This window comes from Ursus arctos, unplaced genomic scaffold (assembly GCF_023065955.2).
Source record: "Ursus arctos isolate Adak ecotype North America unplaced genomic scaffold, UrsArc2.0 scaffold_22, whole genome shotgun sequence".
Taxonomy (NCBI): Eukaryota; Metazoa; Chordata; class Mammalia; order Carnivora; family Ursidae; genus Ursus; species Ursus arctos.
Genome location: NW_026622897.1, coordinates 13,570,385 through 13,591,575, shown reverse-complemented (window position 1 = coordinate 13,591,575; position 21,191 = coordinate 13,570,385). Strand labels below are relative to the sequence as shown.

Below are 21,191 nucleotides of genomic sequence, written 5' to 3'. Positions count from 1 at the left end.
ATGATAAATGGCTAAGATTCAAAAAGAATCATGAAGAAATCAGTAAGTACGTTGTATTAGATACTTCACGCGGCATAACAAATGAGCCCCAAACGAGAGCATTCGTTATCTAGTACAGTTTCCGAGGTCAGGAATGAGGGAGCAGCTTGGCTGCGTGGTTCTGCTCTGAGTCACTAACGAGGCTGTCAGCCAGGGGGGCAATCATGTGGAAGCTGGAGGATCTGCCTCGGAGCTCACTTACGTGGTTCGTGGCAGGTCTGCTTCCTAGCAGGCTTTTGAGCTGGGGTCCTCAGTTCTCTGCCACGTGGGCCTCTCCACAGGGATGCCTGAGTATCCTTAAGGCATGGCAGGTGATTTTTCCCTAAGAACAAGCAATCCGAGAGAGAGAGAGAGAGAGAGAAGAGAGAGAGGGTAAAGAAAGCCATGGTGCCTTTTGTAATCCAATATTGGAAGTGACGTTTCAATCCCACTGTGTTTTATTGGCCGCGCGGTGCAGTGTGGAAGGGGACAACACAAGGCTCTCAATACGGGGGGTGCCGGGGACCATACTGGAGGCTGGCTACCACACACGTGGGTAAATCTACACAAACGTGTTTCCATGAAACGTACATACTAATACCTATGTCATAGAATTTTAAAAAGACTGAAAGTTTTGTAATAATAGCATACATATTAGGAGGAAGGTGATTTGTATTTTTGTATTTTTCAGGAAGGGTATTTTGCCTAGTAACTCTAATACCTTTTTAACGTTAGACTTTTTAAGCCTTTGTTAAGTCAAATACTGTCTTAGTCAGCTTGGACTGCTGTAACAGGGTATCATAGACGAGATGACTTATAAATAACAGAAATTTATTTCTCACAGTTCTAGAGGCTGGAAGTCTAAGGTCAAGGAAGTCCAAGACCAAGTCCAGTTTGCTGGCAAATTTAGTGTCTGATGAGAGCCTGCTTCCTGATTCACAGATGACCATCTCCTCACCGAGGCCCTGCTTGGTGGGAGAGGTGAGAGAGCTCTCTTTTATAAGGGCACTAATGCCATTCATGGGGGCTCCCCCTCATGACCTAATCACCTCCCAAAGGCCCATCTCTAAATACATCACATTGCAGATTAGGTTTCAATACCTGAATCTGGGGGACACAAACATTCAGTCTATAGCAAACACACATGATACAATTCCAAAGGTAACCATTAAACGACTAGAAATAGCTTGTATCATTTCTCAGCCAGGAGAGGGAGATAGTGAATAAGAAAAAAAAATCAAAAAGTAAAAAGAAAAACAAATCAGACCAAATGTATCAGTAGTCACAATAAAATTAAATGGGATAAACTTGGCAGTTAATAGAAGTTATCAGGTGGAATTTAAAAAAATGTAGGTTTTTGCTGTTTATAAGATGATAAAATGCACATACATCACATAAGGACACAGGAAGGTAGAAAGTGAAACCGAATTTAAAACAGAGAGAGGATCACTATATAATCCTAAAAGATCCAACTCACAGGACAATATAACAATTTTAAACTCTGTTAGAATAGTATCAGATTGTAAGAAACACAGGGATAAAGATATAAAGCCTTCCTCACAGAGGTAGCTTTTAAAGCACGTAGCTCCATTTTTGATAGCCCAAACAGTCAAAAAGAATAAGAAAATATATAGAAACTGAAACAATACAGTTAATCTTAATATAATGGGCACATAGAACTTTCTTCCCAAGAATGAATTCACAGTCATCTAATAAATGGAATATAATTTTAAAAATAACTAACCATATAATAGGTTGATAAATTTTGAGGCATCTGTATCCTCAGACCATATTCTCTGTCCACAGTGCACTTTAGTTAGAAGTCGATTACAAAAGTAAACCAAAAAATCACTATGCTTTTGGGCTTTTAACATACATACTGCTTAGTAATGCTTGGATCAAATAAGAAATTATAGTACAAATTTAAAATACTAAAACCTATATGATAATCCAAAAACCACATTTCAAAGCTCATGTGTTGGGGTGAAAGTGACACTTCAAGGTTTATAGGCTTCGATAACAAGAAAGGCTCATTATTTATGATTAATTAGGTATCCATCGTAAGAAGATAAATATAAAGAAAGAATAAATAATACAATAAAGTCAAAGAACCCATAAGGGCAAAATGAAGGACAATTTTAAAACACAGTAAAGAGGATCAGCAAAACCAAGAGCAGTTTCTTTTTTTTTTTTTAATTTTTTATTATGTTAGTCACCATACAGTACATCCTAAGTTTTTGATGTAAAGTTCCATGATTCATTACTTGCGTATAACACCCAGTGCACCATACAATACGTGCCCTCCTTACTACCCATCACCAGTCTATCCCATTCCCCTACCCCCTCCCCTCTGAAGCCTTCAGTTTGTTTCTCAGAGTCCATAGTCTCTCATGGTTCATTCCCCCTTCTTTTTACCCCCCCTTCTTCCCTTTCTTCTCCTACCGATCTTCCTAGTTCTTATGTTCCATAAATGAGTGAAACCATATGATAATTGTCTTTCTCTGCTTGACTTATTTCACTTAGCATTATCTCCTCCAGTCCCGTCCATGTTGCTGCAAATGTTGTGAAATCGTTCTTTTTGATGGCTGAGTAATATTCCATTGTATATATGGACCACAGCTTCTTAATCCAGTCATCTGTTGAAGGGCATCTCGGCTCCTTCCATGATTTGGCAGTTGTGGACAATGCTGCTATGAACATTGGGGTGCATATGGCCCTTCTCTTCACTACGTCTGTATCTTTGGGGTAAATACGCAGTAGTGCAATGGCTGGGTCATAGGGGAGCCCAAGAGCAGGCTCTTGAAAAGACACAACATAGGTGTGCCTCTAGTGGGGATGATGATGGAGAGAGAGTCGTCACAAATGGACGATGTTAGGAATGCAAAAATAGACATAACCACAGATCCAACAGAAATTAGTGGTTTCTAAGGATAAATAGAAAATATAAACAACTTTATGGCAATAAGTTTGAAAGAAGAGAAGAGTAAATTGCTATAAAAAGTATACTCACTAAATATGTTCAAGAAGAGAAATCTGAGGAGTGTCATGGCCATTAATGAATTGAAAAGGCAATTGAAAATCCTCCCGCGAAGGAAAGAGTAAGACGATTTCACAGTTTAGTTCTACCAGACGTTCAAAGCACAGATTATTTTAGTCTTCTGCAAACTCATCCAGGGAATAGCAACAGAGGAAATACTTGTTCTGTGAGGCCAGGACCACCATGCTACCTAAACCAGGCAAGGCCGATACAATAAAATAAAAATTGCAGCCCAGTTTTACTCACGCACATAAATGCAAAAATCCTAAACAAAATCTCAGCAAACCAAATCCATCAATTTACTAAGAAGACAATACATTGGTTTTATCCCAACAGTGCAGGGAGGATTTGACATTAGATAATCCATGCACGTAATTTATTTTCGTTGATAGATTAAAGGTTAAAAGCTATCGATGTGGAACACTCATTTGTAATTAATGTAAAACAGAAACATCTTGGAAAACCAGGATTAGAGGGGAAGTTAAAAACATTAGAAGAAATCTCTTTAAAATCCGTAATTCCCTTCTTTTGATGGTCGAATAACATTTCGTTGTACATACGCCACATTTCCCTTATCATTCCTCACCATGCACACTACAGGTAATCATGTGAGGTGGTGAAGGTGCTAACTCCCCTTATTGTGGCAATATTTTGCGGCATAAACATGCACTAAATAAATCATTGCACCTTAAACCTGACACATTGTTAGGTGTTACATCACAGTAAAGCTGGGAAAAATTAAAAATAAACACACACAAAAATGAAGTACAAGTAAAAAATAAAACCAGTGACAAGACTGCATGTGTGTGATTGTATGTGACCAGTGTTCCTGCTTTTATTCTACATTTTACGTGAAGGCCTGGCAGGACATAAGACGAGAAATAAAAATCAACAGGGTAAGCGTCGGCAAAGAGGAAACAGCACCGTATCATTTACAGATGATATGTCGGCAGAGAAAACCCAAAGAAATCTGCAGGTAAATTATTGGAAATAATAAGAGCGTTTAGTGAGATTATTGGATTTAAGATCAATATGTACAAATCAATTGCCTTTCTCTGTACCAGCAAAAATTAGAAAACACACGCAAGGGATAGCATTTAAAATAGCAAGAAGTAGAAGGCACCCGGGAATAGATCTAATAGATGGTGTGCAAGACCGATACGAAAGCATTTATAAAACCGTTAAAAGACATTAAAAAGGACGTGAACCGGCGAGAAGATGTGTTTATCGGTGAGGAGACTCAAGATTACACAAATACCGTTTCTCCCTGGGTGTTTCTACACATAGATCCCTTGCCATGGCAATGAGAACCCCAGCAGCATTAGATGGATTTGACAGGCTGATTCTAAAATTTCTATCTAAGAGCAAAAGACCAAAAATAGGATATTCCTGAAGGAAGAGGGGAAGAGGAAGAGAAGGAAGAGGAAAACGAAGAGAGGAATTTCTTCTACCACGTGGGAAGATTCCTATCAGGCTGTACCAGTTGAGACACGGACTGTCATGCAGGAGCAGACAAACGGACCAATAGCAGAGACAGACAGACCTGAGTAGAAACCGGGTATGTGAGGAAGTGGCAGGACACATGCGGAGGAAAGGGGGGATGGATTGCCAACAAAGAGTGCCAGGACAGCTGGTAAAAACCAGATCCCTACCTCATGCCTTATGTGGACACCAGTTCTGGGTGGAATAAAGATTTCCATGTAAAAGACAAAGCTGTAAAACATCAGAAGAAAATTCTTCCTGACTCAGGCAAAGAATATCTTCCACTAGACACACACACACACACAAATCATCGCATTCAGTTACATTAGAATGAAGACATTCTGGGCGTGGAAAGACAGCAACCAAAGATGAAAAGACAAGCCGCTAATGGGGAGGAGACATTTGCAGTCCTTAATGATAAAGATCTTGTACCCAGAATAATAAACAGATAATACTAATCATGTCAACCCACTTGAAAAAATGAGCCAAGGACGTGAAAGACACATGGAAGAAAGAGGAATGGCAAATAGAAGCCCAGCTCTGTTACTCAGTGATCAAATTACGACCATACTTTGCCCCTCTAGATTGGCGGAAATCATGCAGTCTGGCAACGTCAAGTATTGTAGGAATGCAGAGTAGTAGGGACAGTCGTGCAGCTGGTGGGATGTGGACACGGGCATGACCACTTGGGAAAACAGTTTGCAAGTATTCCGTAAGCTGGACGATTTGCGTACTGTATAGTCCAATGACCTCACTCCTCAGCCTGTCTCTAGAGCATACATCTTCCTACTGAAGAGGGACCCCCACACGGGCCTAACCATTTTATTTTAAAAAGGGAAACTATAGGGACACCTGGGTGGCTCAGTTGGTGAAGCGACAGCCTTCAGCTCAGATCATGATCCCAGGGTCCTGGGATGGAGTCCTGCGTTGGGCTCCCTGCTCAGCGGGGAGTCTGCTTCTCCCTCTCCCTCTGCTGTTCCCCCTGCTTGTGTGCACTCTCTCTCTGTCAAAAAAAATAAAGTCTTTTTAAAAAATTAAAATTAAATAAACAGGGAAACTACAGAAAATATCAGCGGTCATCATTCAACATAAGGTTAAGTATTGTTTTGTGGTGGTGTTGCTGGTATATGTGAATATATATTTTCACCAGGTTCCAACGTAGAAAGTATTTCATATGAAAATGATGGCCCCGGGGTGCGTGCAGAAAAATGTTCATGGCTGGATTATTTACAATCACACAAAATGGGAAAAAGGAAAAAAGATATCAACTGACAGGAACACGGACAGGATAATTAACCTGCATAATGGGGAACTACACAACTTCGGAAATGCATAGACTATGGTTACATGTCATAATGGATGAATCTTAGAAACACGATGTGAACCAAAAAAGCCAGTCCCGGAAGACTGTAAACAACATAATGCCATAATTACAAAGCTCAAAACAGCTCCTGTAAGCACCATCTTTTTACCCCGTGCACAATAAGTAGGTTTTTAAGGAGAAGAGCAGGACGGATAGCCGTACGATGGAATATTACTCAGCCGTAAAAAGGAATGAAGTTCTGACACACGCCGCCACATCGATGAACCTTGGAAACCTGATGCTCAGTGAAAGAAGCCAGACGCCGAAGGCCACATATTGTACGATTCTTTTACATGAAGTATCCAGAATAGGCGAATCCACAGAGACAGAGAGTAGATCAGGGGTTGTCGGAGCCTGGTGCGGGGCGTGGGAAGGGCAGAATGGGAGTGACTGCTGACGGGGAGGGGGTTTCTTTTTGGGGTGATGAACGTGTTCTGGAGTTAGTGATGGTGGTTGTGCAATTTTGTGAATATACTAAAAAGCACTGAAGTGTAATGAGTTTCATGGTATGTGAATTATATGTTAATTTTTTAAAATGTCTTTGGGGCACCTGGGTGATTAAGCGTCCGACTCTTGGTTTTGGCTCAGGTCATGATCTCAGGATCCTGGGATTGAACCCCATGTGGGGCTCTGCGCTCAGCGGGGAGTCTGCTTCTCCCTCTCCCTCTGCCCCTCCCCCTGCTTGCATGCTTTCTCTCTCTCAAATAAATACATAAATAAATCTTTTTTAAAAAATGTCTTTGAAGGAGAATAAAGGAGTGATGACAAATGTATGGGTGTCTGTTGTCCAGGATACTGCTCACCTGTGGGAGTGAGGCAGGGGAATGGGCTGGAGGAAAGTACAGGTGTACTGTTGGAGGAAATGTAGCAGGTGTTTGTAAAGGTCTTGTTCTTACGTGTGGGTGTTCTTCTTATTACTATGCTTCATTAGGTGTGTGCTTCATATATTTTTATACCTATAAAATCTGTAAAATGGAAAAGAGTTACAAATATTAGATGAGATGGCATTAGAAGCAATGTACTGCCTTTTGATACACACTTCCCGATCGGCCCTCTCCGTTCCAGCCTGTGCCTCAGCAGGGCTCTGTCTGCAGCAAATTCTGACCTCTGGTGGCTGAGAGGTGCACTGCACCTGGGGCTGCTTGCGTGGGGCTGGAGAAAGTCAAGGGGCGATCCCTCAGAGCAAGCATGGTCCTGGCCTCTTGATACTGGTCCAGGGGTCAGGCCACTGCCAGTGTCACCCCCTGGATAAAGGGCGGACAGCCTTGTGCTTTCCCGGTTTCAGTTTTTACCCCGCTTTTCCTTGCTGGCCCTTCACCCCCCTTCCTTAAGCCCAGTCATGAGGTGTGTGTAACTCCACTGAAATCTATCTCCGGAAGGGACCACCTGGCCATCTTCTGCCTCCATCCAGATGGCCCATCCTGGAGCCCCTGGCCCCAGAGACAGGGGCGTGATGAGCTCATGAGCAGAAGTCCAGGGAAGGAGAGGTCAGGATGCTGAGGCTCTGAGAGCCAGTGTCCGTGCTGCCTTTGTTTGACCAAACCGTCTTTCTGGAGGGTTAGGACCTGAAGCCTGTGGGAAGAGTTGACTTGGGCACTTTAGAGGTGAGGGTGTCAGGGGTAACTGACGGGAGAGCTGTCAGATTCTCAGGGTTTACCATATGGAGACCAGTAAGCTGTAAGACTCCCGCCCCGTGGGCTGGCTGGGCTAGAGACGCATTCGCTTACCTGCCCCACTTAATCTCACGGCAGAAGGACTTCTGCGGGTGGGTGTTGGCTGTGGGGAACCGGGCCAGAAAGTCCCAGACATCTTAGTGGACTGGAGGTGGCCACAGAATGATGGCCTGGAGAGGAGGGCGCAGTGGAGTCATTACCAAAGCCCTTGGGGTTTTCTGGCTTCCGCGTCAGAGAAGCAGTGTGGTGGAGGGCTTCCCGAGCTGGGCGAGGGCCTGGCCTCTGCTGTCACTGTCATCAGTGTCATTTATCCTCTGTAGGCTCAGGTTCTTCACTTCAAAACGGGTCGGTCCTTGAGCCTGTTGATGGCGTGGTTCCGTTGTAGTCATTGAACTAATGCACGCAGGGCTCTGTGTAAGTTCAGTAAATCACAGCTGCTCCCGCTCTGCTGCTTGGACTCTCACCGTGGGGGAGTACTCAGAGCTGGGAACGCGACTGAGCCCCCGGTCAGGAGGACGGCTGGGGCCGGGAGTCTCCTGGGCAGAGAATGACTCTTCCTCCCCCGTCCCCAGACACCATGGAGGTGGTGCTGATCTTTCTCTGCAGCCTGCTGGCTCCCACCGCCCTGGCTGGTGGTAAGTACCCCTCTGGGTCCTGGCCCTTGGGACCGTAGGGCTGGGGAGCTCTCAGAGTCTACATGTCTGGTCAGTGGCTCCCGCGTCCTCACTTCAGTCAGCAGAGAAGGTGCTGGAAGGCAGCAGGCATTCACAGACCCTACACCAGCCTGCCCACCTCTCCCTACAGGGCCCAGCAGGCTCTGCTTTAAGCCGTCAAGCCCTCCAGGTCCCTGCAGACTTTTGGCCTGAACCTTGGGAGCCAGTCCTCTAGATTCTGGCCTGGTGCAAGTCATGTGTCCTTCCTTCCTTCTCAGCTTCCCTGCGTGTAAGGAGAGGGTGACAGACCTTGCCTTGGGGGATGTTGTGACCGTACAAAGGGTGTGGATGTGCTGTGGTGGCAGAATCTCACTGGGGCTCTGACAGTATCCCCTTGGGCTCTCAGGCTGGCCCTCGCAGGCCGGCCCACCCCTCCGTGCTTCCCCAGGCACCTCTGCCTAATGGGCTGTCCTCCCCAGGAGTCCCTTTATGGGAAGTGAGGCTTGTGACGCTTGGGGAAGATTCGGGAACCAGAGGTGTCGCTGTCTCTCTCTTGCCCACACTTGTTTATTTTTTCAGCAGCTGAGCAGGAGAAAGAAAAGGACCCTTTTCATTATGGTGAGCAGTGATGGGAACCCCGGGTGGGGAGGGGGAGGTGCAGCCCCGCCCCGGGGAGGGCAAGCCACTTTCCTCCCCACCTTCCTTCCCTTCCATCTCTGCCCCTTGCTCCTTTGGCAGACTACCAGACGCTGAGGATTGGGGGATTGGTGTTTGCCGTGGTGCTCTTCTCGGTGGGGATTCTCCTGATCCTGAGTAAGTTTGTCTGTTCCCTGTCCGCTCTGTAAGAGGGGTATCTGCGGCTGCTAAGCAGGAGGAGAACGGTGTCAGAGCCCAGCCATGCTCTCCCCGGGAGAGGGAAGGAGACTGTCCGTCTCCCTGTTATCTCTACGACCTAATGCAGCACGGGGCACATCGTAAGTGCTCAGTAAAACGGTGAAGAATGAACAAAAGAAATGCGTGATGGAAAGCAGCGGGTAATAAGAAGGGGCAGGGTGGCTCTCCCGGTGCTGTGTCCAGGAGGCGTAAGTGAGGGAGTCCCAGGAGACAGGGGCTGTCCCCAGAGTGGTCCCAGAGCTGTGCCCTGTGTTTGTTTTTCCCACATGAGCCTGGGCTGCATGGAGCCCTGTGCATTTGTCTGATCAAGCAGACTGTGGTAGGGGTGTCATCGAAGCCATCAAATGTTGAACCTTGGCCTCAGAAGAACCCTACTCCGACAGAGGATTGCTGCACATAGCTGGGCTTTTTATGTAGTCCCACGTGGCAGCTGTGCTGTGGTCAAGCCGGGAGCATGACCTTGAGCTCCAGCCGGGAGCATGACCTTGGATGGTTTCTTTGCCTTTCAGGTCGCAGGTGCAAGTGCAGCTTCAATCAGAAGCCCCGGTAAGGGTGCCGTGTCTGTGGACATCTGGGGTGACACTGGGAGGGGACAGGGAGGGCCCCCTGGTGTGTGAGCCCCAGTGAGTGTTCTTTTGGATTCTTATGCCGGAAAGAGGCCGTGTGTGTTGGGAGTAGAGGAGATGTTTTGAGGATTGCCAGGCACATCCTGGGGCAAAGGAGAGGTCAGAATGTCAAGGGTTAACCCCTCCTCTCCTCTGATGTGTATAGGGGAGGGGATGTAGGCAAGAAGGTGCTGGACCCTTGTCTGGAGGCCCTTGAGACAGTTGGGCTTGGGAGAGGGGAAGCAGAGGGCCTCAGAGCCTCTCGGGAAGTCCATCTCCTCTCCATAGGACCTGGGACACTGTCCCTGCTTGTCACCTGTTCATGGGGCTCTTTGGCTGAGTAGAAGCTTGGGCTCCCTGTCATTCACCCTGCCACCCATAAAGGACATACCCCATTAGTCCACTACAAAAATCAGGGGTAGCACTGGACCTTAGAAGTCCAAAGTCTGGCAGGACACACCCCAAGCCCCCAGGCGGCCCTAAGCCACTCCTTCCAAGCAATCCGCTGTCTCGCTGTCTCGGAGGCCAGCACTGAAGGGTGCCTGTAAGTTCCCCTGACACTGCACCCTTCCATCCCAACTTCTACCCCTGCCCCATGCGCCCCTTGGTGGAGAGAGCTTCAGCCCTCCAGTGACTCGGAGGGGACGGACCCTGCCGTGCGCAGCGAGGAGAGTGGGTTTGCCCTGCAGACCTCTAATGGAAGGGCTGTGTCTCTTCCTCTTGCAGGGCTCCGGGGGATGAGGAGGCCCAGGTGGAGAACCTCATCACTGCAAATGGTAACTGTCATGACCGCCAGCCCGGGTGGAATAGAAGTAATTGGGCAGGGGTGTCCTTGTATAGCTCAGGGAGGGGTGGCTGCCAGACACCATGGCCTCCCTAGAGCTCACCAGATGTGCTCCGTGTCTGTGCCAGGAAAGAGGTCTCCAGGGCCTCTGCTCTGCCTTGCTCCCTCCCCTCCACCAAACAGGCCACGGCTGGTGACGGCCACGGTGAATAGGGCACGCCGCTTTATGTTGGGCATGACCCCAGGTGCTTCGTAGACCCCACTTCATGTGCACACAGCCTGGTGGTGTAGACATCGCTAACCGCATTTTAGAGCTGAGCGACCCAGAAAAGTTAAGGAATGTGCCAAATTCCTATAACCAGCGAGTAGCGGGGCAAGGAGTCGCGCCTGCGTCTGTCTGACTCGAAATCCTGCCGGGTCGCCTCTTGGCTGCGCGGTTCAGACTCCGCCTGCCGTCAGGCCTGGCGCGGACGCTGCAGGGGCTGGCTCGCCGGGCCGAGGGGTCCGTTCATCACACTGTTCTGTTTCTTTCTAGCAACGGAGCCCCAGAAAGCAGAGAACTGAAGTGTAGCCCTCAGGTAGGAGGTAAGATTCTGTGTGGCCCCGTCACGGTTCCTTCCTCAGAGAAGAGCAGCGGGCACAGCTTTTATGAGGAGCCACGCTCTGAGGGCAGTGAGACAGATGGACCGACAGCCGAGATGCCCCGCACATGCGCAGGAAACGGTTGGGAAATGGGGCCTCTGCACACCCCGGTGGTCAAGTGAATGGGGTGTCATCTTTGCCATCATGTGGGCGGGACTTGGGAGCGAATTACAGTCCGTGAAATGCTCCCGAAATCCAAGTAGCATAAAGAGAATGGCTTGTAGTGATGATTCAGAAAGGATCTTAGGGCCCCGTTAAAAAAAATGAACATTTATAGTGAACTTCCGAAGGTACACAGCACGAGGGAGAACAGTGTCTCACCCCCCCCAGGCCCGGCGGCCTCCGTGCACAGCCTGTACGGGCGCTGTGTTTCGCATTGGCTCCCGTCGTTCTTTGCAGGGACACGGGAGAGTCGCAACTGTCGAATGCCTTCCTTTCCCAAAATGCTGCCACACACAGACTCGCTCGCGCCTGCCCGAAGAGGCAGGGCAGGTGGGGTTGAGCCCCATTTCATAGATAAAGAAACTGAGGTCACGGAGAACAGCCAGACCGATAGTGAGCGACTGGCGGAACTTGAAGCTGGCCCTTTAGCTTCTGGCCGTTTCCACCACACCCCTCTGTGTCTGTGCCTGGGTCCCTTTATGGCCTCTCCGGAATACACTGGGACCTGGGGGGCACGGGGGTCAGTCTCCTGTCACTCACGTCTGCCTCACGTAAGGCATGGTGGACAGGTCTATGACTCTATCCTAAATTGTGAGTGAAGAGATTCCTGGTACCGAAGTGCCTGGTACACCAGCTTTCACCGTGAGCGCAATTACACGGCGTACTTGCGTAGCATGTGAATTTTTTCCTAAGCGCTGTGTTGTCATCACGACAGCCCCATGGGTGGGCGGAACAGGGCTCATCAGTCCATCTTCTAGATGGGGCTCAGAAAGGTCAGTGACTGCCCACGCGCGAGGTGGCTGGAGACGCCAATCCAGGAGGCAGGTGTCCAGGCTGGTGGCTTGGTGGTCTGTCCGTTCGTGGAGGCTGCCAGGTCCCATCTTGGGAGAGATGTGGGGAGGCTCAAGGGGAGGCATGAGCTAGCAGTTGTCGTGTCTCTTTTTTTTTTAACTTGGACTTCCTCAGAAACCTTGTTCTCTTAGCTCTTGGGACTGTGAGCCATGACTGGGGGTGTCCTGACACAGAAACCCTGGGTTTAACAATTTTCTTTCCACGTCTCCCAGGTTCCAGCCCCGCTCACAGAAGCACTCCCCTGAGGGCCCCCTATTCTGCTGTCCCCACCTCCTTTCCCTGCATCTCGGGCTCGTCCTCCTCGTGTCCCCAGGAACGTGGTGCTCAGAGCGGGTCCCATCCTGCAGGCTTCAGGGGGAATGGGGGCTGCCCTAAAGGCAGGGAGACCGAGGGAAAGATTCCTGGAAGGAACCCAAGTTGTGTTGTTTTTTTTTTTAAGATTTTATTTATTTATTCGACAGAGACAGAGACAGCCAGCGAGAGAGGGAACACAAGCAGGGGGAGTGGGAGAGAAAGAAGCAGGCTCCTAGCGGAGGAGCCTGATGTGGGGCTCGATCCCGTAACGCTGGGATCACGCCCTGAGCCGAAGGCAGACGCTTAACCGCTGTGCCACCCAGGCGCCCCCCAAGTTGTGTTTTAATTTAAATTCTCTCCCCCTTTAGCCTCCAGAATCTGAAGGGAGCTGCTCGAACCTTTAGATGCAAATGTTGATGCTTAAGAACGCCGGCCACCTCGGCAGCACATCTTTCCCCAGGAGAAGCCAAGAACCTGTGTGTCCCCTGCTCCCTCCCTGTCCCCGGAACACGGTCCACAACTTACTGATGCAACTAACACCCGCCTCCCTGCCCCCAGCCTGCGGTCTCGTCCACCTCCTGTGACGTGTCTGTGTGTGTGATGACTGTGGTCTCTGTGGCTGCTTGTTTGTGGGTGATGTTGTACTTTAGTGACCCCGGACTCACTTTCCCCGGCAGGGGCTGAGTCATGGCACCGTCGGCCCCTCCTTGCTCCCCTGTGCCCCCCCCATCATCTCCCACTCCCGGGAGTCTGCTTTTTCCCTTGAGAGACCAGTCCCTTCTCTTGATTGAGGGGTGGGTGTAGGTGGGGGTAGGGGGCATGGGTGGGGGTCGCCTGTTGTCTCGGGACTTGGGAAGGTTTACATCACCTTTGTGCTCATTCATGGCCTCTCTTCACTTCCTTCACAAGAGCCTGGCTTCTGTATTCTAGCCCTGACCCAGGTCTGATCTGGGGTCTCTTGGCAACGGGAGGTTCACAGCAAGGAGCTGGTGAGCCCAGCTTTGCCTCCAGGCAGGCTCTGCCCCGTCCATGGCCATTTCCTCTTGGGGCTTCCAGCACGGAGTCCTCATCTGCCCCGCACCATGGCAGAGCAGCCCGGGATTCCGGGCCCGGGGCTTCTACTCTGCCCCTTGGGGAATGTGCCCCTTGCATATCTTCTCAGCAATAACCCCATGGGCTCTGGAACCCTGCTCCTCTGCCCCTTCTTCCCTGCTTCTGAAACTCCCAGCTACAGCCCAGCTCTTCTGGACTCAGACTCCTGTCCCTGAATGAGGTCTCTGGGAGGCGAGGGCTGAGGGGACCCATTCCGTTGGGGCCAGCACTGTGGGGAGGGGCAGCCGGGAGTGCAGGGCTCCTTTGCTTCTCTGCCGCCGTGCCCTTGGTCAGGCAGCAGCGATGGCTCCCACACCCTTCGCTCCGCCTGTCGCTGGTTAGACGGCAGGTGCAGCAGCTGGCTGCGGGTTAGAGACCGGGCAGGTGCGCACAGCCCTCTGCGGAGGGAACAGCAAGAGGTCGAGGGTCATAAAGAATGGAGAGTCCAGCCAGACCCCGCCCGTCCCACCCATCGTGTTCTTGTGGAAACTACAAACCGCGCCGCTGTGACTGGGACTGCTGTTCTCCATGTTGTGATCTGTCCTCTACCAGCAAAAGGAATAAAACACATTTGTTTCCTAGTGGCTCTGAAGTGCTTTCCTTTGTGTCAAGGAGCTGGAGTATTTGTAGGGCCTGTGGTGCTTGTAGGGCCAAAGGGACTCTGTCCTTGCCACCGAGAGGTGGCAGCTGAAGAGGCAGTCAGGTGTGTGTGTGGGCAGCGGCTCCTCCCCTTCCTCCTCCCCTTCCTCCTCCCGCCTCCCCCTGCTCCTGGGGCCTTGGGCCCAGCTCTGCCCCATGGCAGGCCCTGTACTTTATACATGGCCTACACAGAAGCAGAGAGTCCTCGTGGCCCCACTGAGGGCATGCTGGCCTAGAACCAAAGGTTCTAACCTCTCCTTTGGTCAATTCTGGGACCGCTACCTAAGGACTTGGCAAAGAGGGTGTGGGTGTGTCACTTGGGTTATGATCGGAGCCCTTACTTACCCTTTCATCTCTCTCCAAACCCAAATACCCCCTCCTCTGTGCAGCCTTCCTGGACTTCAGGTAGAATGAGTCTCTTGTTTTCTGTGCTCCGGTCACACGGGGTCCTGCCGGTAGCTTCACATTTAACGCTGCGTACCTCGGCTCCGAACTCTGGAGGCCGGGTAGATAATGTCCATCGGTGAACCCGCTGTCATCACATGAGAGATGGCGCATAGGGGCCAGGGGTCACCGGCAGTGTCCTCCCAAAGACTTTCTGGTTCAGTCTTTGGGCAAGGACTGTTGGCCAAATGAGCCCGGCTGCGAGCTGATCCTCGGGCAGGTCGGTGTGCGCCCCCTTCTCTCTGCATCTTGGGTGTTTTTATCGTGAGACACCGTTCCGGGGGCAAGGCTAAGTCCTGTTCTCACGTAACTTCATGGCCCGCCCCCCAAATCTTCAAAGAGTCTGTCTAGGTTCTGTGAATTGTTTAGACTGCAGAATGGGCCAGTGCCGGTCCTGAGGGTCTTGGGTTTCCAAGTACCCCCGGCCACCCCGGGGACATGCAGGGCGCCCGTCCTACTTCTGCAACTGCCCTGCCCTCTGTCCCCCAGGTCTTTGAGAAAACGGAGGCTTGTCATCGAGATCTAGCTCAGTACTGTCAGCTCCATGATTGTGGGGGTTAAAAAATCTCTGGTCGCTCCTCAAGCTTGTGAGTAGAGCTACTGACCACCGTCGGGACACTCGCGGGTCAGGGGCTTTGCAAGGCTGGCGGCAGTTTCCGAGCGTGGCCAGCAGAAGACCCTCAGAGGCCCCAGGAATGCAAAAGATTGGGGGTACTTCCCTATATTCGTTATTAAAAATAAAGCATTAAACTCTAAAGTAAGTGCGAGGAAATCTAAAGGGGGAGATCTTGAGTTTTCTCGTAGTGATCATGTTCATAATAGAGAATGATGTGACCAGCTCCAGCACAGACAGAAGAGTTTTCCCTCCTGTGAACCTCGGCACCCACTTCTGCCTCCTGCTAACCCAGCCTTATCTCTGAGGTAGCTAGCATAGTCACACTTCTGATAAATTTGTGGCTGGTCTAGGTCGCACAGCTGCCTGCTGGAGGGGCTAGGAACCGGGCCCAGGCTGTCTGTCTCCACAGTTCCCTCTGGCACGGCCGTGTGGCCTGGTTTCCCTCTGCAGGGGAGCGCTGGCGTCCAGACGAAGGGAGAGGATCCCCTGGCTTGGTGTGACCACATCTGGAGCCTGGCTGGCCCTTCAGGACATACATGGTGAGACTATGCTCTGGCTCTTGTGGCCTGGAGATAGGCCACCTAATGAGGAGTCACTGATGATCAAAATTATGGCAATATTATTATTATTTATTAATATTATTATTAATATTAATCACTATTAATAGCTAAATAAAGCAGCTAATCTGTGCCAAACCCTGGGCTGACCACATCCCGCAGATCAACCTATTCAGAACTCACAACACTGCCTGATGGTATCTCAATTTTACAGATAAGGAAACCATGGCTCGGTGGGACTGGCCCGAGTTTGCACTCTTGGGGACAAAGCCAAGGTCCAGCCCAGGCCCATCCAGCTCCAAGCCTGTCTCCCTCTGCACAGCAGAGGAAAGGACGTAGACCCATCAAGTGCACGTAAGAGGAGGCAGAATTTGGCCTCGTTTGGGGGAGTCCTTGGTTCCCACAGCTGTGATAATCCCAAATTGGAGTGAGCTCCCCATCACTGGAAGTATTCAAGCTGATGGGACCCTCTGGCCAAGATGGACTATGAGAATCTACCCAGGTCCAAGCTCAAATTGAGGAACAACCCCCCCCACTCCACCCCACTACCCCCACACATAATGGGCAAGCTCCTTATCCCTCTCTGGTCTAGGGCTGTAGAGCCAGGGAAGAAGAATCCAGAATCCAGGCACGGATTGCTCTTTAATGCGTGTCTTCCCTCTGGACCAGCACTTCATGCTGGGTGGGACCATGTCCGTCCACCCCCGGCCCCCCCGCAGGTGACTGCTATCTGTAATGTGGTTGGATGTAGGACCTGTAAGTTGGTTATGTAGGAAAGCTGGTATGTCCTGCCACTTCCCGGAAGGGAATGCTGAGTCCCCGGGTCTCAGACAGCGATCCCAGGTGCCCTGCGCACTTTACCTTCCAACTCCTGCCCCCTCCCCATGAATCCCCCTCCGGAGACTTCCAAGTCTATCTGCATGGAGGTGTTTGTGTTTACTTAACGCCACATAAAAATAGGTCAATCTACCTTCTGGGCCCCTGGGCTGGGGCCCTCCCACCACTCTGGGTTTTTTTGCAGGTTGTGGATTGGAACTTGCCAAATTGTTCTTGGAAGAGAGTCAGAGGCAGAGCACAAGCAGCAGGGAAGGTGGGGTGCGTGAGGGGGCTGCCAGGCTGAGGCACACGCCAAGGTCACCCGGCTCTTTTCTTTCCTTCCTCTGGGGAGGAGGGCTCTGCCCTCCCAGTGACCGTGGGCTGGCAGGGATGGCCGGGCTGGGGTGGGGGGCTGTCCGGCTCTATCTGGTTCACCCCACCTTGTCCTTGGCTGCTCTGCCTCACTCTGGGTCCAGAGAGAGAGAGAGAGAGATCAGGTGTGTTCGCCTGAGCCAGGGGAGGAGCTTTGGGAATACCTGTCTCCAGGCCACAGAGAGGAGGAATGCCACCTCCCCCATCAGTGTGATTCACTGCTGTCACAGCGGAACTCCAGGGGGGCCGCCTCGGCCAGCTCAAGCCAACCGGCGGTTGATTTTACGGAGTCGGCCCCAGCCTGGGGCCCGCTTGCACAATCACGGGGCGCGTGCCAAGGCAGCGACGCAGAGCAGGTGATGCTGGATCGGATGTCGTGGAAGACGTGGGCTGGTAGGGGGAGGGCTCCCTGCACCGTCCGGGGCAGTGGGCTCCTGCCTCAGAGCCAGGCTTGGAGGGAGGCTGGTGGAGGAGAAGGAGGCTTGGGACATTTGCTGGTCTCCCCTTCTCTCTAGCTGTGCGAGCTCAGGCACACCCCAGCATCTCTGTCACTTTCTTGGCAAAATGTAGTCCTTCCTAGCCATAGGGTGAGCTGGGCTCCCGTGTAACCCTAGGAAAGCCACTTAAGCCTCAGTTTCCTTACCTGTGCGATGGGTCCATCGAAACCTTTCCTGTTCCTTCACAAGGTCAAAGTGATACAGTGGATGTGAAAACACTGACACTTCTACATGCAGATGTTATGTTATTAATGTTTATATTACCATTCATTTCCTTATGCGTCCTTCCTTTGAGAGCGGGGTGCCCCTTCTGTCTGTCAGACCTGGGTTCAAGTTCTGCCTCACCTATGTCACAGTGCGGTTCCCTCCCCTGGAAGATGGGTATCACAACGCCGGCTTGGCCGCATCCCTGGAAGGAACGAAGCAGCTCAAGGAAGCCAAAGCTATTTGGAACTCTCGAGAACCATGAAATGGATGGAACTGTTAGCAAGCGAGGATTTCTGGGTACCGGACTTTGAGCAGACACAGACATTTACCAGACACCCTGAGCTGAGTTCTTGCGATAGGCCAGACTCGGCCATCTGTGAAATGACAAAGACGGTTATAAAGTCAGAAGTGAGCCATTTGGGCCACACCAGTATCATCCAGAAGGTCACCGAGGAAAGGCAGGGGCAGAGAGGGCGGGCTTGCTCCTGGAGGGGGCGGGGCCTGGAGCGGCTTTTCAGAGGTGAGGGGCACGTGGGTGCTAGGAGGTGAAGGCCCACAGCTGGAGAGAATAGCCCCCCTTCTGGTTCAAGCTCAGACAGGAGTTCTGAGAAAAGTCAAGAATGCATTTCTCTCCAGGGTATTCACTGGGGGAGAGGTGGGTCAAACAGGTTCGCCCTTGTCAGCAGCTGTAGAAACAGAAGAGGACGTCCCCATCCCCTGCCAGCTCAGGGAGCAGAAAGCCTCGGTGACCTTGACTCTCGCAGTACATTGCCCTTTGGCAGCTCCCAGGACCTGTGTGCCCCACGGCTCAGGTCATCTTGAAGCCAACACTTAAGGAACGGACCCTCCAGGACCCACCTCCCCTGGCCTCGCCTTATAAGACCCCGGTGACCCTGGCATTGGTAGCGACAGCAGGAGACAGGAGCCAACACTCCTTGGGGTTTGGGACCTCTGGGCAGCACAGATGGGCTCTGGGAGCTGCCCCCTTCCCTGCTGAGGGGCCATGCATGCCATGCAGCTGCAGGCCGACCCCGGCCAGGAATCAGGGCTTTCTAGGGGCTTCTGGCTTCTTCCCAGCTGCAAGCCAACACCCCAGGAGGCTTGTGGGGGACCTGGAGTCCAAGTCTGTGGGTGCTGACGTGCAGCCCCAGACCCGCAGGGCTGGCGGAGCTGGAGCACCCCCTCCTGGGAGGGCTGCAGGTGAGGGCCTTGGCCTCGTGGATAACTTTCGAGCACCGAGCAGACAGTGCGTAGCTGATGTTCCAGCATGCCGTCCCCCGATCCCAGCAACCCCAAAGCGACCACCCAGACCATTGCCCTGAGACTGAAGATTCAGGGGACAAGTGGAATGCTGCTCGGGGAAGACAGGGGAGACTGAGGCATGGCAATTGAGGACAGTGTCCCACTGGGTATGACAGTGCTGGAAGAGGGACTGGGATTGGGGCTACCTCTCCATACGTCCCAAAGGTCTCCTTGGTCTGTGGGTCTTGGGAGGAAACCAGTGGATGGCTGGGTGGTCCTCTTTGGCTCCAGCCTGGAATACTCAGACAAAGGGAGGACGGCTGGGGGTGGGGGGTGTCTTTCCCTGCCCTATAGCCTTTCTGGGACAGCAGAGTAACACCCCGACCCCATTTGGCCCCAGATCCTGAGAAAGACTAAAAGAATCACAGCCAGACCCCAGCAGTGCCCACAGTGCTGCGCAGATGTGGGGTGGGGGGAGAGGAGGGCTGGGGGTGTGGGGTGGGTGGGTGGGAGGCTGGCAGACATTGTGCTGAGTGTCGGGGAGGAGAAGATGCTCTGGGAGCCTGTTTTAGAGATCACCTTGGCAAGGGACCGAGCCCAGGGAAGGGATTACAGTGAGGGTCCTTGCCTTCTAAAAGGCCATCTCAGGTGAGGATAATGAAGTCAACATTTATTAGGACCTTCTTTGGCCAGGCTTTTTACCTACATCATCTCAGTTCCCACGAGAACCACGCAAGGTAGGTGCTTCATTCCATTTACAGATGGAAGAAGGAGACCCAGAGAGGTGACCTTCCCCAGCATCACAGCGTCCACAGCGAAGAGTCGGGGCGCAAAGGAGCTTTAGTGTGGCACGTCGGTCCCACAGGGTGCCCCCGCATGGAGGGACACATGGGAGGAGAGGCTCTCCTGGGTGGCTCGCTGGGCATCGTGGGCTGCAGGCTGAAGGAGCCGGGGCCTCTCTGTTGGAGAGCAGGGCATCTCTGAGACAGGGGCTCTCTTGTCCCCAGCGTCAGCCAGGCTGATGACCTCAGCTGGAGGTAGACAATAAGGGGTCTGAGGGAGGACTTGGGTGTGAGCAAGAGAGAGTAGACCTTCTTGACTCTTAGCCCCAGGCTTCCCCTGAAAGGAGGAATAAATGCTTTCATGAAAATTGCCGCAGGTCTCTGGGTGAAGGGCCGGCGGGGCGTAGAGGGTGGAGATGGGGAACTCCTCAAGAAGGGCTCTGGGGGAGCCGTTGTCGACCACCCACTCTCTCCGTGGGGGCAATCTAGTTCCTGCTACCTATTATAGGGCAGGGGATTTCAGGGGAAGAGGATACATTAGGCAGATTCTGGGCCTCCCTGTGCCACTAGAGAAATGACTTCACTTCTAGGATGCATTCATTTGTTTAACAAAACTGGGGGTCCACCATGGGCCAGGTCCTGTTCTAGACACTGGGAATCTACGAATGAACGCAACGAAAATCCTTGCTTTCCTGGAGAAAAAACCAAAACAAAAAACAAACCGAGAAGGGATTTGAAACATTGCAGAAAGTGGGTGTGAACATTGGGGTGCCAGGAAGGGTCTTGTGAGTCAATCAATGAAGAGAGACGTGAGCAAGTTTAGCCAGGAAGTTCTCTGGAGGAAGTGTTTGGGAAGAGGGAAGAGCCAGTGCAAAGGTCCTGAGGCAGGAACATGCCTGGAAGGTTAGAAGACCATCAGGGAGACCAGTATGGCTGGAGCAGAGAGAAGGGGCAGGAAGGTTGGAGACAAGGTCAAAGATGTCATTGGGCCGGATTAAGAAGTGTCATATAGGACACAGAAAGGACTTTGGTTTATACTCTGAGCCCTCAAAGGTTTGGAGCAGGAGAGTGAACCCTTTATAAGCGATGGGGATGGGTAGGATAACTTTGGACGCCCTTTCCAGTTAACCAGTCCATGACACAGGGTCTCCATTTGGGATCAAGATGCCCTCCTTTGCAGCAATAGGGGCTGGTGGGGAACAGAATGTGTGTGGATGTGTGTGTTTGCAGGAGGCTGTGAGGGGGGTTTTGGCTGAGATCTTCACCTTTCTGAACCACTGATATGTTTGGACCAGGTAACTTCTAAAGTGTCACCGAGCCCCAAGATTTCCGAATCTCTTCATTGGAGAATTTCTGCTCGGCAGCCCTGAGCTGTCTGAACGTGCAGGTTTCCGCTTGGCAACATGTGACCAGGCCGCGTGGTGTGAGCAGCTTGGCCACCGGGCAGGGCCTTCAGGACAGACCCCAG

The 21,191-nt window shown here is 51.5% G+C and overlaps 1 protein-coding gene across 6 annotated transcripts in view; it reads left to right on the top strand.

The window, feature by feature from the left end:
* Positions 1 to 14,132, top strand: part of FXYD6 (FXYD domain containing ion transport regulator 6) — a 32,924-nt gene extending 18,792 nt beyond the window's left edge. For 2 of the 6 annotated variants that reach the window (XM_044386610.2, XM_026505667.4), the window contains exons 2-8: positions 8,146 to 8,208; positions 8,809 to 8,844; positions 8,965 to 9,039; positions 9,630 to 9,666; positions 10,452 to 10,501; positions 11,045 to 11,094; positions 12,828 to 14,132. In XM_044386610.2, the coding sequence (XP_044242545.1) occupies positions 8,151 to 8,208; positions 8,809 to 8,844; positions 8,965 to 9,039; positions 9,630 to 9,666; positions 10,452 to 10,501; positions 11,045 to 11,073 (285 nt within the window). In that variant the 5' untranslated portion in view covers positions 8,146 to 8,150 and the 3' untranslated portion in view covers positions 11,074 to 11,094; positions 12,828 to 14,132. Of the gene's footprint in view, positions 1 to 8,145; positions 8,209 to 8,805; positions 8,845 to 8,964; positions 9,040 to 9,629; positions 9,667 to 10,451 lie in introns of all 6 variants that reach the window. The other 4 variants (XM_044386609.3, XM_026505666.4, XM_057316744.1 and 1 more) reach the window with 3 other exon arrangements.
* The last annotated feature ends 7,059 nt before the right edge of the window (positions 14,133 to 21,191 follow it).